Here is a 15,600-nt window from a genome sequence, read left to right on the forward strand (position 1 = left end):
TGCTCTGCAAATATATGGGAAAGCTGCAAGAAAACAGCTTTTAAACCCTGCCTGGATCCCTTAGCTACTTGGTACTAATGTTGCTTTGATTACTAGTCAGGACAAAAAGGGGCTCAAAGGCCATAAAATATGCATTTTGGGGGGAATGCACGGAACTGAAGATTTCCTGGGAGTTGGCAAATGCAATTTTATATCCGTAAAGGCTGTCAACCTATACTTAGTACATCAGTTATTTGAAAAAGGAAGGGAGTGGGACTCTTGCTTACAACTGAGTCTGGCAGAAACACATTTGTATATTTCTCCTTTGCAATCACATGCTCCTTTAGTTAGAGACAATGAGTGTGTCCACAGAGCAGAGATAATGAAAAATTTATAAAGAACCTATGATAGAAAGCTTTACAACTCAACCTTACTGGATTATAAAATACTCTTCTTACTCAAGCATTACTTTGTGAATCTCTGAAACATCTGAAAAATACTTTTCTGTGACTTACTAGGCTGTAGGGAATGAGCAGTTTTAGGTACATTACAATTATCTCTAGTAGAATTTGCTATCTTTCTTCCATTAACTGAACATTTCAACTGGATCTTAAAAGAAGGTTGCCGATGGTTTTCATTTTTTGAGTCGGTCTGAGGTTTTGGCTGCTCTAGCTCAGTTTGTCTTTTGGAGTTTCTGTCTCTGGAATTCTTTCTCTGTCCATTTAGTACTTTGTCTGGAGGTGAGGACACAGTCCGTAACTGATATCCATCTGGGGATCCTTTTTGCCGGTCTGGCCTTATTTGCTCTTGATCCACCTCTTCCTGAAGTTGTAATGCTAATAACCTGTCTTGCTTTTCTTGCTTATGTCTCTCATAAAGTAGATGTTCCAAATCTATCAGTTTTTGGGTCAAGCTGATTTCTGTTTCCTCTTGGTCTGAGGAGGCTTTGGGGAACGTTTTCTTTCTTTTTGCAGAAAAGCATGGCTCTCTGATTGCTTCAGACAAAGGTTCTAGGTTTCTTCTTTTGGAGGTACCTTTACTGATCGGTAGGTGGGACTCTTCATTTTCTGTCCCAACTGTGTTGTTTCTAAGGAACTGTGTCGTATCTGTTACAGTACACTCACTCTCTGTTTCACCACGTGCCTCAGTGGCAGCATCTCCAGAATAGGGAACTCTGGCTTTAGGTTCCTCGAGACTTATGACACATAACCCTTTTTCACGACTGCTTGGTCCTGTTTCAACTTTTCCTTCAAGGCACCATTCTCCACCACTGGTACATAACTGAGGCATAGGTGACTCCACTGAAAATTTTGCACCTTGTTCCTGAACTGCAAGATATATCTGAGGAGAAAGCGTTGGCATATCTTCTTCAACATCTGTGTCTTGCCATGTAGGGCTCTTCACATCACTGTTGTCGTCAATTTTCTGTAGAAAACAGAAAAAGACTGAATGAACCAAGGGAAACTATCAAGTCATAACATATAAGTCTTATTACACTGACACCAAAACTGAGTTGTCACTATATACTATAATTACCTGATTATTACTACTACTAAGATATATTAGTTTTTAATAGTATTTTTATTCTGTGTGCCAACTTAAGGTATTTCTTCATTTTCACTCCCATGAAACCCACAAGCCAGTTTTATATATGGCCAGCAGCTGGCACCATGACTTGACCTTTCATCTTTTAAACTTCCTCCAACCCAGGGACTTTTAATACCTTTTTGTGTCACAAACCCTCTTCCTTTTGGCATTTTTGTGAAGCTGACAGACCTCTTCTGAGAATAATATTTTAAAACATAAAAATAAATACATAGGGATCAATTTATATTGCAACATAATTATTAAAATCTTATGATATAATAATGCATATCATTAATACATTAAATAATAAGATCTAGTAACAAGTCTAATAATTTGTAACACTGAAGGAGGGATGAGTATGTTTCAAGAGATCTACAACAAATGTAATATGTTATTGGTGACAAAGACACAGGTACTGTTGACAGTATTATGGTTTGCTGCTTATATTCATGACTATGTTGCTAAGTCATTTCAGTTGTGTCCAACTCTGTGTGACCCCACAGACGGCAGCCCACCAGGCTCCCCTGTCCCTGGGATTCTCCAGGCAAGAATACTGGAGTGGGTTGCCATTTCCTTCTCCAATGCATGAAAGTGAAAAGTGAAAGTGAAGTTGCTCAGTCGTGTCCGACTCAGCGATCCCATGGACCGCAGACTACCAGGGTTCTCCGTCCATGGGATCTTCCAAGCAAGAGTACTGGAGTGGGCTGCCATTGCCTTCTCCGATTCATGACTATAGGAAACACTAAAATGAGAGGTCAGGTGGAAGATAAACCTTTTCTTCTATCCAGGTTCATATTTACTCTATGGATTCTACCCACAGACCTTAGGTTAAGAACCCTTGCTTTAGCCAGTTAACTCTTCTCACTTACAGGTCTTGGGTAAATTAAGATCTAGGGTTAGTTTTGACCATGGGAAAGCCTTAAGAAAGGCTTCAATGAGAATTTGCTTCAAGACAAAAGTTATTTATTGTTTAAGATCTTAACTCTGTTCTTTTACCTACTTTGCTTTGCATTTATTGTTCCTCATAACATTTCTTGTGAACCAATGTAGTCTGGGTTGGACAAATTCTAAGCTGCCTACCATGTTTTGCTGTGAGTATTAATACCAGGATAGGGAGAAAAAAAATCCCAGCCTTCAATGCCTCCTTCCATCAATCGTTAGCCCCAGCATAAGCCAGACTATCTGGACTTGAATTTCCCTCTATTACCTCTACTTAAGAGACTCTTTATGGCTCAGCTGGTAAAGAATCTGCCTGAAATGTGGGAGGCTTGGGTTAGATCCCTGGGTTGGGAAGATTCTCTGGAGAAGGGAATGGCTGCCCACTCCAGTATTCTGGCCTGGAGAATTCCATGGATTTGTACAGTGTATGGGGTCACAAAGAGCTGGACATGGCTGAGTGACTCTCACTTTCACAGGACTCTGAGCAATTCTCTAGCCTCTGCATGCCTCGGTTTTCTCAATTATAACTGGACACAAGGATACCTTACAGAATTGGTGGTTGTGATGAAGATTAAAGAAAATACATACATTTTTGGGCACCTAAATGTCCATTAAGTGTTAGGTACTATAAAACCACCTACCTGAATTGAAAAAAATTTATGAACCTATTAACAAAACTTTGGTTAACAAAACTTCTATGTAGGCATTGATCTTGGTGTCAGCTCATTTTTTCTAGTGCTACTTTCCTGGAAATATGATAGAAGTGGAATGTCACTTGTGTCACTAGGCCTCATAGCTTATGATAAAAATGACCCTTAGTGTTGAACTGCATTTGTACTAGGAGACCTAGGAGGGGTCTTTAACCCCCTACAGGAAGCCAAGGTTCAGGGCTTTGGTAAACGACTTAGAACTCTTTGACTGGCTGTGTTCCTTACCAGGACCTCTGGAAGCTACACCCATGAGTCGTTACAGTAAATAATTGACTCTTATGGGGCATGGGACTTCTAAATCTTCATGGTGACTACACTCTGCATGGTCTCACTTCCCGGCCATCACTTAGGAGCTCTGCAGTGAGGATTCTTGCTGAACAGATATGCCTGATGCTGCCCTACTAGCATGCTTTATTTCCATTCTGTTATCTTTTAAGTGAAGCTGGTACCAGGGGTAGCCTATTTAGTTTTGTGAGTCTGATGATCTAGGTTAGGGATCTACAAATTTTGTCCATGGACAAAATCCAACCTGGTGTCTGTTCTTGTAAACAGTTTTACTGGAACAAAAACAAGCTCATTTGTTTACATTTTATTCTGGATGCTTCCACGTGAAAACAAATCACTGAATAGTTGTGACTGAGACCACCTGGGCTACAAAGCCTAAAATATTTACTATCTGGCTTTTTAGAGAAAAAAATCTGCTGACTCCTAGCTTAGGTGAGACTAAGATGATTAAGAAGGTGTATTCCATTTACTACAGTGAATTTTTTTTTAAAAAGTAGGAAACTATAAGTATTAATGATCTATAGCATTAATAAACTTGCCAAGCCAAGAATATCTTTAGCATCCACAAACCTTAGACATGGAGTTTTTTCTGTCTTCCTGTACAACTTCAGACTGTGATGCTGACCCAAGTTGAGATTTAGGTGACAAATACCTTTAGAAAAAAGAGTTCGAAGTTAATTACACTTCAATAAAAAAAATATATATATATAAAAAAGTTTGCCAAATTTGAATGCTTTGAAACACAAGTGGCATGTATCCAATGAAATAAAGCCAGATTAGCTATTTATGCTTAAAGTTGTCTCACTTGCTACTTGGCTGATTTCTCAGAAAAAATGCTATTTTATCTCCCTGTCTCAGGTATTCTGGTCTAGCTCTGGAACAAAACTTAAAAGTCCAAGTATTGATATTTTAGTGAAAAACAGGAGAAAAGGAATCAAAAGTCAAATTTAAATTATTCCTTAATTCTCAAAAGAATCTAAATAGGTAGGTCCTGGCATCAAAACAACCTAAGACTGTACAGTCTTTCCAAAAGTAACGGAAATGACACTTTAAATTAGGAGAAAGAATATGTTAGTTTCTTTTTATGTCAGAAATTCTACACTTTTTATCTCTGAAAAATGGTCCATGGTCATATTCTTTACCATTTTGGTAAAGAGATTTTATTACATACAAATTTATATCAACTATCTGCTTAGAGACATGAGATTTATCAATATGTTAGCATAAGAGCATGTCTCTATCTAAGCATCAGTTTATTCTTGTATTTGTGATACATTTTTGTTTATATATTTCAAAGTATATATTTAGATTCATTAAGATTTATGACAATTATATCCTTTATGTATGTGCATGCTAAGTTGCTTCTCAAACTGATGTCCAACTCTTTGCGACCCTATGGACTATAGCCTGTCAGGCTTCTGTGTCCAAAGGATTCTCCAGGCAAGAATACTGAAGTGGGTTGCCATTTCCTTCTCCAGGGGATCTTCCTGACCCAAGGATCAAGCCTGTCCCTTTTTATGTCTCCTGCATTGGCTGGCGGGTTCTTCTACCAATAGCACCACCTGGGAAGCCCCCTATATCCTTTATGCTGAATAATATTATATCAATTTGAAATATCCCTGCTTTTCTCTTTTAATGGCTTTTCTCTTGATTTCTACTTTACATAATATCAGCATTAACAATATTGAGGCTACATGTCTGCTTTTTCTCTTAATAGCAACCACCTCTTTTAACACTGCCCTCTCCCTATAAATCTTCATCTCCCTGTCTCAAATTTCCACTATCTCAAATCCTAAATTTCTATGAATTTTGGAAGGGGGTAAATCAGTTGCACATATTTATCTAGTTGAACCAAAAGCTCTTACATGTTTTTGAGGTCTAGATTGTAGTTGATAAACTTCTTCGACTATGAATTACCATGGGAAAGCTTATCAACTTGTCTTGCTGCTAAGAGGGGCACAGTGGAGCAACTAAATTCACTCTACTGTTGACTACCTGACTCATGTTTTTTGTACAGTAGGGAAGAAATATAATATATAAACTGGGAAAAACAGAGTGGGGTAAGATCTAGATGCCAAACTGTAAACTCTTTCAGTGAAGATGACCTTATATTGGACTACTTTTTTTTCATTTGAATCCAAACCAAGAGAAGAAGGAATCCAACAGATTGATTTTGAGAAAATGGTACCAACATGGAAATCCTGAGCAGTCAAGATTAAAAAAAGTTTCACATTTCTCTTCATGTTAGCCAGGAATGTAAGCTATGTGAGCATCTCTCTTATTTTCACTTTATATTAATGTCAGACAATCTAGAGGGTTTTCATGCAGAGCTGATGGACCAAATTTTGATACAGCAGTGTTCTATATTCACTTACTTCTGAATATCTCCAGTGTTTGTTTGTTTGTTCTTACTTTTCTTTTGTGATTTGGTTGTGACCGGATCAGATTTTCTGGAATTCAAAGGCGAAGCCAAAACACTTTCCTCACAGAAATTGTTCTTCGACGACAGAAAAAGCATAAAACAACTTTAAAATAAAATAAGCTATTAATTAACTCAGAATCCACAATAGAATTTTTCAGGAATTATGCTCATTATGCTTAAATTCTATATATCCTGTGAAATAATACTGGCCATGCAAAAATTAGTATAAACAAGATTAATAAATTTATCTAAGTTGGTCTAAATTGCATTATTACCCTACGTTAGATAAACAAAGAGCATGATGATACTAATCTCATTAACTGATCATTTTTTAATTTTTCTAATGAATAATTTCATATATTTATAACTAACCTATAGGGGAAAATTGAAAAAGCTGGGGCTATACCTGGAATAAAAGTTATTTTATGAAAAATAATTTAATTTGGGAATTTAAGGGCATACCAATAAATAAGCATGAATATTTACTTCCTATCTCATGACAGACCCATAAGTTTCCTACTATGTCATTTGAAAAATTAACATACTTGGTGGTGGTTGACATTTGGCCTTGAACCAACAAACTTTTATTCCAAAATATCAATAGATTTGCTCTTACAATCCCATGTGAAAACAAGAATTAGAACAATAATTCTTGAAAGACAAAGTTGACCCCAGGGTTTCCTCTTTGATATATTTTCTTTCCTGTCCCATTTGTTATTCTATTGGTCTTTTTTGTGGCCTTGCTGCTCAGCTAGCAGGATCTTAGTTCCCCAATCAAGGATTGAATCCAGGGCTATGGCAGTGAAAGTGCTGAGTTATAACCATTGAACTGCCAGGGAAGTTCCATGGTCTATATCTTTTACTTAATTTCTCAACTGTGTAAAGTTCTGAAGCTATTCCACTTAAATTTTAAAAGGAAATATAATTTTTAAAAGGATGTACATTCTAAAACTCAGTTATATTATGAATGGCAAGCCTCTCAAAAAATGGGGGAAAAAAATCAATTCTGGATATACTTCACTTTGGTAAGTACATTTTAAGATATCTGTTGTTTGAAAGCAGAATTGTTTTTAGAGGCTCTCAAACCTGCACACACACCCCCAGAGGGGAGTGGTATTCCCTAAATCCCATCCCCAGAGATTTTGTATTTTAAAAGAACTTCAAGTGATTCTGCTAGGTCCTTTCAAATCACTGGGTCTCACTGTATCCTTTGGTCTTACAGTATGTGTTCTATCATCCTTCCCTTAATTCACTGTCCCCTAGGCAGTAATTTTTAACCATGGCGAGATAACAAAATCCAGGTTTAATATGTTATGTAAGAATTTAGGGACTTCCCTTGTGGCGCAGTGTTTAAGACTCCGTGCTTCCATGCAGGGGGCATGGGTTCAATCCCTGATTGGGTAACTAAGATCCTACAAGCCGCACAGCACGGACAAAAAAGAATTTAATGTGCTTCACTTTCAAAAAGTGATTGGCATCCATACAATGGAATATTTTACCACTATTTCAAAAGAATTATAGACTATATGTAGCAATATGAAAAATCTCTTATGAAATATCAAGTGAAAAAGGTCAGGAAACAGTTTCTTATGAAACTAAATGTCTTCCTGACCCTTGATGTTGGACCAAGTCAAGTGATTTGCTTTATTAAATGGCATGTAAACTGTCATAATGCTTAAACAGAAGCATTAGGAACCACTGCATGGTTGGCTTTTATTCTCTTTCCTCTTGCATAAGAATGGCATGGCCTAAAGAGGACTCCCTCTTCACATGGAACACCACCAAATCAGCTGACATGAATCATGAACAAGTCATAAATGTGGGTGGTTGAAAGCCTCTGAGATATGGGGATCATTTGTTACCTCTGCAATGCTGACTGATGCCATTTCCCATTTACATGTAAAATGATAAAGAAGTTTGTGAACATAAAATACTAAATAAACCCACATTCAAAAGAAAAAAAAAGTCAGAAAAAAAGAAACAGTGTGATTCACATATCATTTTTAGGTGAAAAAAAAAAGTTATAAGAAAGAAACCATTAATAGTGCTAACCTTTGGGGAAAGAGCCTGATGTAATGGAATAAGAATAGGAGTGGAGAAGTGGGAGGGGGAAATGGAGTTTTTATTTTCCACTAAACAGCTTCCTACATAACTGAATTTACTTATGAAAAATAGAAGTTTTTTATAGAATACTTGGGGGACTTCCTCAACAGTCCAGTGGTTAAGACTTTGCTTTCCAATGAGGGGGTATGGGTTCAATTCCTGGTCAGGGAGCTAAGATTCCACATGCCTCATGGCAAAAAAATCAAAACATGAGAATAAGAGAAGCAATATTGTAACAAATTCAATAGACTTTAAAAATGATTTACATTAAAAAAAATTCTTAACAAACAAAAAAATCCCCAAACAAACCAGAAAACCACATACTTGGATTAGAGCAAATAGGTAACAACATGCCAAGAAAGTTTTGTTTTAGGTAGAGCAAATATGTCAGAAATAGTTTCAGTTATGGTGAATGCTTCCTCTTTAGACTGTTCAAAATCAAACAAAGCAGTAATAATGGAGATACTTCAAAGTTCTTTCTTGAAACTTACAATGTCAAGGCTTAGTCTTCTTGCCAGTTCTTCATCACTTTTCAGTTGTTCCTCCATTTCTCTGTGCCTTTTTTCTGCCTGTCTCTTTTCCTCCTCTTCCTCCTCTGCCAGTAATCTCTGAATGTATTCTTCACTGGCTTTGTTTTCTTCTTCCTCACAGGCTCGCCGCTCTGCCTCTACCTTAAAGATAGTAAATAAAGAACAATCCTTCTCTGAACTTTTGAGTACACTTGCAATATTTCTTAATAAGAATAGTAAAAAAAAAAGAAACAACAACAAATTGGCAAGAAATAAAATCCCTCAAATTAAGGTCAAATCTAGAGAAGCAATTTCCTGTAAAGTAGTTCAGGAAGTCTCCTTTAGGAAGCCTCCCCAGTCAGTCCAATGAAATCTTGATCAAAGCCTCATCCCTCCTTATTTCAGTCCTTATCACAGTTTCTATTACACTATAATACAGTTTTGGAAGTCTTCCTAGGGGATATTTTTCCCTAGGTAATAGAAGGTCACGTTCTGACTAACTTTGGCATAGGTTTCTGAACCAAACACTAGCAAGGGAATGGAATGATAAAAACTGAATTAAACTAATCAGGGTCTCTCCCTGAAGTTGGGATGAATCTCCAAACACGGTGGGCAAGGGTGCAGTAGTTGCTGAAAAAACAACAGTGGTCATTATATGATCTACAGATGAGGAAAGACAGAAAAACTTTAATAGATCAGTAAGTGATCTAATTTTCTTAGCTCAGTAAGTCACAGAGTGGAGGCTCAAACTCAGCTTTCTGGACCTAAGACCATGCTTGTGGGCATTTAAACTATACTTCCTGAAAGAAATAATGTCAAGAACTACTTTAGAAATCCAAAAGACCTGACTTGAAAATAAGTAAGTCCTTGATTCAATTCAAGTGAAGGATATAGGAGGAAAGATTTGTTAAGTTTTCTTGCTCTTAAAGGAAAGCCATTGGAAGAGACTGCTGTTTCTTCCTCTGCATATCATTGTATATGCAGCTGAGGTTCAGAAATGTGCAGCTGTCTTGCTATTAGCCTGAGGATAAAGCCAGGCAACAGAAGTCAGCAAAGAATTGGAACCAGAGCTGTGGATGAAACCAGCCCTGAAGTCCCTACTAATCTCTGGAATTCCAATAAATTAGTTTTTTTCATCTATACCCAAAATCATCCTGATAAAACCTGTTCTTACTACATTGTTGTGAACATTATTTCTTAAACCCTTACTTAAAGATATTGTTTAGACAATATGCTGACAATTAAATACTATGATTGTTTATTAGCTCTTGTAGAGCTCACATGGTCTAATACAGTAGCCACTAGCTGCATGTGGCCATTGAAATGTGGCTAGTCCAAATTGAGATGTAGTATAAGTATAAAATACACAGTTGAAGACTAAATAAGAATAATCAATACTTTCTATGCTGACTACATAATAAAATATTTTAGGTACAATATATATAAAAATTAATTTCATGTTTTTAAAAAAATTAAAATGTGGCTAATAGGAAGCTTTCAACTGTGTATGAACCCACATCATGCTTCTATTGGACAACATTGCTCTAGACTAATCAGGGTAGAAGAGTACTAAGGCTCTCCTAGTACTAGTGAAATCCAAAGACCCCTCTTTTCCTAATCAGGTACTCAACAAAGAAAGTAGACTGAGCACCAAAGAACTGATGCTTTTGAATTGTGGTGCTGATGAGACTCTTGAGAGTCTCTTGGACAACAAGGAGATCAAACCAGTTGATCCTAAAGGAAATCAATCCTGAATATTCACTGGAAGGGGTAATGCTGAAGCTGAGACTCCAATACTTTGGCTACCTGATGCAAAGAGCCGACTCACTGGAAAAGACCCTGTTGCTGTGAAAGATTGAAGGCTGGAGAAGGGGATGACAGAGGACGATGGCTGGATGGCATCATTGACTCAATGGACATAAGTTTGAGCAAGCTCCAGAAGCTGGTGAAGGACAGGGAAGCCTGGTGTGCTGCAGTCCATGATGTCAGAGTCGGACATGACTGAAAGACTGAAAAACAACTTCACAATTAGCCCTTTATGCTTTCCTCATCTAAAGGCATTGTTTGTGCCTCTAAAATTCATATACTGAAGCCCTAACTCCTCAATGTGACATTTAGAGGTGGGGCCTTCAGGAGGTAATAGGATCATGAGGGTGGAGTCCTCATGAAAGGGACTAGTAGCCTTAGAAGAAGAGACAGGAGAGATGATCCATCTCTCCCTCCCTCTCTTCACCATGTAAGAACACAGTGAGAAGGCAGCTGTTGAGAAGCCAGGAAACAGACCCTTGCCCAACACCAGATCCAGAACTGTGAGAAATCAATGTTTGTTGCTTCATTCACCCAGTCTATGGTGGTTTTGAGCCTAAATGGACTTAAGACACCATAATCTACCACCGTTTTCCCATCCTTTATGCTTAAAGCTTCAGGGAAGTTTAAAAAATCTCCTTCACACTTAAATGCTTATAGATCACTATCACATAAGAAGAGCACCAAACACATATAAATAAACTAAAGCTAATTTTAACTATTTTGAACACATGTAAAAACTGGAGCTTTGGGATGTCCCTAGCGGTCCAGAGATTAAGACTTTGCCTTCCAAAGCAGAGGGTGAGGGTTTGAGCCCCTGGTCAGGAAGCTAAGATCCCACATGACTTGCAGCCAAAAAGCAAAACAAAACAGAAACAAAACTGTAATGGTCCACATTAAAATAAAACAACTGAAGCCTTTATAAACTATATTAAAATCATTAACATTTCAGTATATATTATTATTTATTTATATAGGCACATAAAACTGTATGCAAAAACATAGCAGAAAATTTTTCCAAAAAAGAACATTTACGACCTACCTTGCTTATCTCCTCTTCATATTCTCTTCTTAATTCCCCAGGCTTACTTAATAAGCGGACTGGCTGATAGTCATCAACTGTTTCAGATCAAGAGAGAAAATTACATTATAGGCAATTACAGAATTCTATAGCTAGCTTTGAGCTTCCATTAAACCCATATTAATATAAAATGCAAAATTAAAATAAGTGTACAATTATTAACAGCTATAGGAATATGGAATTCCATTTTTAAAAAGGCCAGAGGTTTTCTGGTTCAAAATGGCACACAAATAGGTATACTAAGCTCTTTCTCTAGAAGCCATTAAAATAACAGTAAAGGAATTTTAAAAAAACAATCCCACAATAATAGCAAACAGATAGTTCTCCAAAAAAGACATATACAAATGGCCAGCAAGCACATGAAAAGATGCTCACAATCACTAGTCATTAGGGAAATATAAATCAAAACCAATGAGACAGCATCTCCCCACTACTCCATCAAACAAAGAAAACAAAACCAGAAAGTAGCAAATGCTAACAAAGATACAAAAAGGAACTCTTGCCCTTGCTGGCAGGAGTATTTAAGATTGTACAGCTGTTATGGAAGAGTATAGCAGTTCCTCAAAAAATTAATACATAGAATTACCACATGATCCAGCAATTTCTTTTCGGGTACATGCTCAAAAGAGTTGAAAGCAGGGACACTGACACTTGTACACCAATGTTAATTCACAATAGCCAAAAGGGGGAAGCCCAAGATGGAAGTAATGACCCACTGACAGATGAAAGGATAAACAAACACAGTAAACACATACAATAAAATATTAGCCATGAAAAGAAATGAAATTCATTCACATGCTACAACCTAAAGTCTGACTTTATGTTAAGTGAAAGAAGGTGGTGATCATTTTGTACTATGTAGAATTACTGAATCACTGTTGTGAAATAGTGAACCTAATATAACATTGTAAGGTAATTATACTTGGATTATTTTTTTTAAATGAAGTCGCCAAATTGCCCACACTGGGAAAAAGAGAGAGAGGAGAAAAAGAGAAAGGGAGGGCAGGAGGGAAGGGACAAAAAAAGCTACAAATAGCTACTATGATTCTACTTATATAAGGTACATAAAGTAGTTAAATCATAGAGACAAGAAGTAACAGTGGTGATGCCAAGGGCTGGATGGAGAGGAACTGAGGAATTATTGTTCAATGGGTACAGAGTTTCAGTTTTTGAAGATGAAAAAGTTCTGGAAAGGGATGATGGTGATGCTTGCACACCTATGTGAATGTACTCAATGCCTTGAACTGAACGTCTAAAAATGGTTAATATGGTAAATTTTGTAATGTATACTTTACCACATTTTAAAAAACACACTAAGATACCAGTTAACACCTCCTAGGATGGCTATAAAAAATGAAAAAAAATTTTTAAAAAGCAGAAAAGAACTAGTGTTGGTTAGGATGTGCAGAAATTGAAACCATTACACATTGTGAAGGGAATTTAAAATGATGCAAATCTGTGAAAAAGTTTGGCAGATCCTCAAAAGGCTAAACATAGAATTACCATATGATCCAGCAACTCCACTCCTATATACACAAAAAATGAAAACATATTCAAACAAATACTTGTGCATGAGTATTCATATCAGCACCCATTCAAACAGCCAAAAGGTGAAAACTACCCAAATGTTCATCGATGAATGAATGAAAAAATATATATATAAAAATTATTCAGCCCTAAAAAGGAATGAAGTACTAATAAATGATAGAACCTTGTATGAACCTTGGAAACATTATGCTAAGTGAAAGAAGCCAGACATAACAGATCACATATTTTATGAATACACTTATATTGCTGTTGCTAAGTTGTGTCTAATTTTTGGGGGGACCCCATGGACTGTAGCCCATGAGGCTCCTCTGTCTATGGGCTCTCCCAGGCAAGAACACTGGAGTGGGTTGCCATTTCTTTCTCCAGGGGATCTTTCTGATCCAGGGACTGAACCCGCATCTCCTGCATTGGCAGGTGGTTCTTTTTTTTTTTTTTAACTTTATTTATTTTAATTGGAGGCTAATTACTTTATAATATTGTATTGGTTTTGCCATACATCAACATGAATCCACCACGGGTGTACACATGTTCCCCATCCTGAATCCCCCTCCCATCTCCCTCCCCATATCATCCCCCTGGGTCATCCCAGTGCACCAGCCCCAAGCATCCTGTATCCAGCAGGTGGATTCTTTACTGCCCAAGCACCTGGGAAGCCCTTCCCAATGAATACCTATTGCTTATTCTGAAGTTTTTTTGTTCTCAGATCCATCAAACAGCCCAGATGCTTCCTTCTTGCTTATACCACGGAGATCTGATTTTGGTGATTTGTCCTGGTATCTTTTGGGGTTTATGGGAACATTTTATGAGTTAATTCTGTGGTAAATGATGTCTATGATGTTTAATTCTGCTAAACAGATGGTGTGTGTGTTTTACTGGGGCTTCATAGAAATTAAAAAAACAAGCAAATTCACAGAGAACTCTGGAAAGGGGGTGGGGAAGAGTGGGAGTCATAGCTTAATGGTTAAGAGTTTGTCTGCTGCTAAGTGATGAGAAAGTTTTGGAAACATAGTGGTGATGGTTGCAAAACACTGTGAATATAATTAACACTACTGCGTCCACTTAAAAATGATAAAAATGGCAAACTAAGAAAAGCTATGACCAACTTGGATAGCATATTAAAAAGCATAGACATTACTTTGCCGATAAAGGTCTGTAGAGTCAAAGCTATGGTTTTTCAGTAGTCAGGTATGGATGTGAAAGTTGGACTATAAAGAAAGCTGAGCGCCAAAGAATTGATGCTTTTGAACTGTAGTGTTGGAGAAGGCTCTTGAGAGTCCCTTGGACTGGAAGGAGATCGAACCTGTACATCCTAACGGAAATCAGTCCTGGATATTCACTGGAAGGACTGATGCTGAAGCTGAAACTCCAATACTCTGGCCACCTGATGGGAAGAACTGACTAACTGAAAAAGACCCTGATGCTGGGCAAGATTGAGGACAGGAGGAGAAGGGGACGACAGAGGATGAGATGGTTGGATGGCATCACCGGCTCAACGGACATGAATTTGAGCAAGCTTCGGGAGTTGGTAATGGGACAGGGAAGCCTGGTGTGCTGCAGGCCCTGGAGTCACAAAGAGTTAGACATGACTGAGGGACTGAACTGAACTGAACTGACAATAAGTAAAAAGAATTTCAAAAAAAGGTAAGTATTAAGCATTGCATTCAAAGCCTAAACAAGAAACATCGCATGACTTATTGAGCACATAAAGTGTTCAGTTTGGGGCATAAAGAGTCCACACTGTGGAGGACCTTTGAATAAAAACGGCTGAACTAGATAGCCACAGAAAGCTGTTTTAGGCTCCCTGCAAGCTTAAGAATTAAATGAATGGCAATATATAGGCAAGCAAGTTAGAGAAAATAATTGAAAGTGAAAAAGACATTAACACAAGAATCCTTACTTCTGCTTTTGCTATACTGCGATTGTGGCTCCTCTGCGACTATTTATATAACTTCACACCGACTGAAGACTCTATCGGGCAATTCTTTTGTTTTGGGTTTTTCTTTTCATTTTTAATCGAACAAACACCAAGTGAACACAGGCTGGGCATTATAACAATGAACAAAATCTTGCCATTGACCTTAATCAACATTTTGAGGCCAAAAAAACCCAAATACCTCTGAAAATTTTAGACAAATACTAACTGGCTCTCTGTTTTATCCTTTAAAAAATGGATTAGTGGCCGTTGGCTTTCAAAATGACCTTGGTTTTTAGACAACAAACGCGCTGGGTTTTACTCACCAATTTCCTTTGATTCTTGCCCAGAGGCTCTTAGCTTGCATTCCTTTGGATAGTGTTTTTGAATTGTCTCCCACAGTTCCATATTAACAAGAGAATTTGTTCGGGTACGGTACCGAGCCCACGAAGAGACCCGGCGGCGACAGAAGGGACAGCACAAACTTGCCTTTTCGACAGTCGATTCGAAACATGGTTTACAGAGCGTGTGGTTACAAGGCAGTGTCACAGGCTCAAAGAGGATTTCCACACAGATTTGGCATTGACATTCTAACAAGGAAGGGATGGAGTCTTTGGGTACAGCCATTTTAATATGCTAATAAGGCATATTCAACATCAATACCTGAAAGAGAAAGAATACAGGTCAGGTAAACAGTACGACCCTGGAAGGCGGTGTAT

General features: G+C 37.6%; 1 protein-coding gene across 1 annotated transcript; it reads right to left on the bottom strand.

Annotated features, from left to right (window-relative positions):
* Positions 1-444: 444 nt before the first annotated feature.
* On the bottom strand, positions 445-15,508 carry RNF168 (ring finger protein 168). The gene is made up of 6 exons (XM_068975122.1): positions 15,208-15,508; positions 11,383-11,459; positions 8,517-8,696; positions 5,876-5,997; positions 4,071-4,152; positions 445-1,404 (listed from the first exon to the last, which is right to left on the bottom strand). The coding sequence occupies exons 1-6, from the start codon at positions 15,506-15,508 to the stop codon at positions 445-447; spliced, it is 1,722 nt and encodes a 573-aa protein (XP_068831223.1).
* Positions 15,509-15,600: the final 92 nt, after the last annotated feature.

Source organism: Capricornis sumatraensis, chromosome 1, assembly GCF_032405125.1.
Source record: "Capricornis sumatraensis isolate serow.1 chromosome 1, serow.2, whole genome shotgun sequence".
Lineage (NCBI taxonomy): Eukaryota > Metazoa > Chordata > Mammalia > Artiodactyla > Bovidae > Capricornis > Capricornis sumatraensis.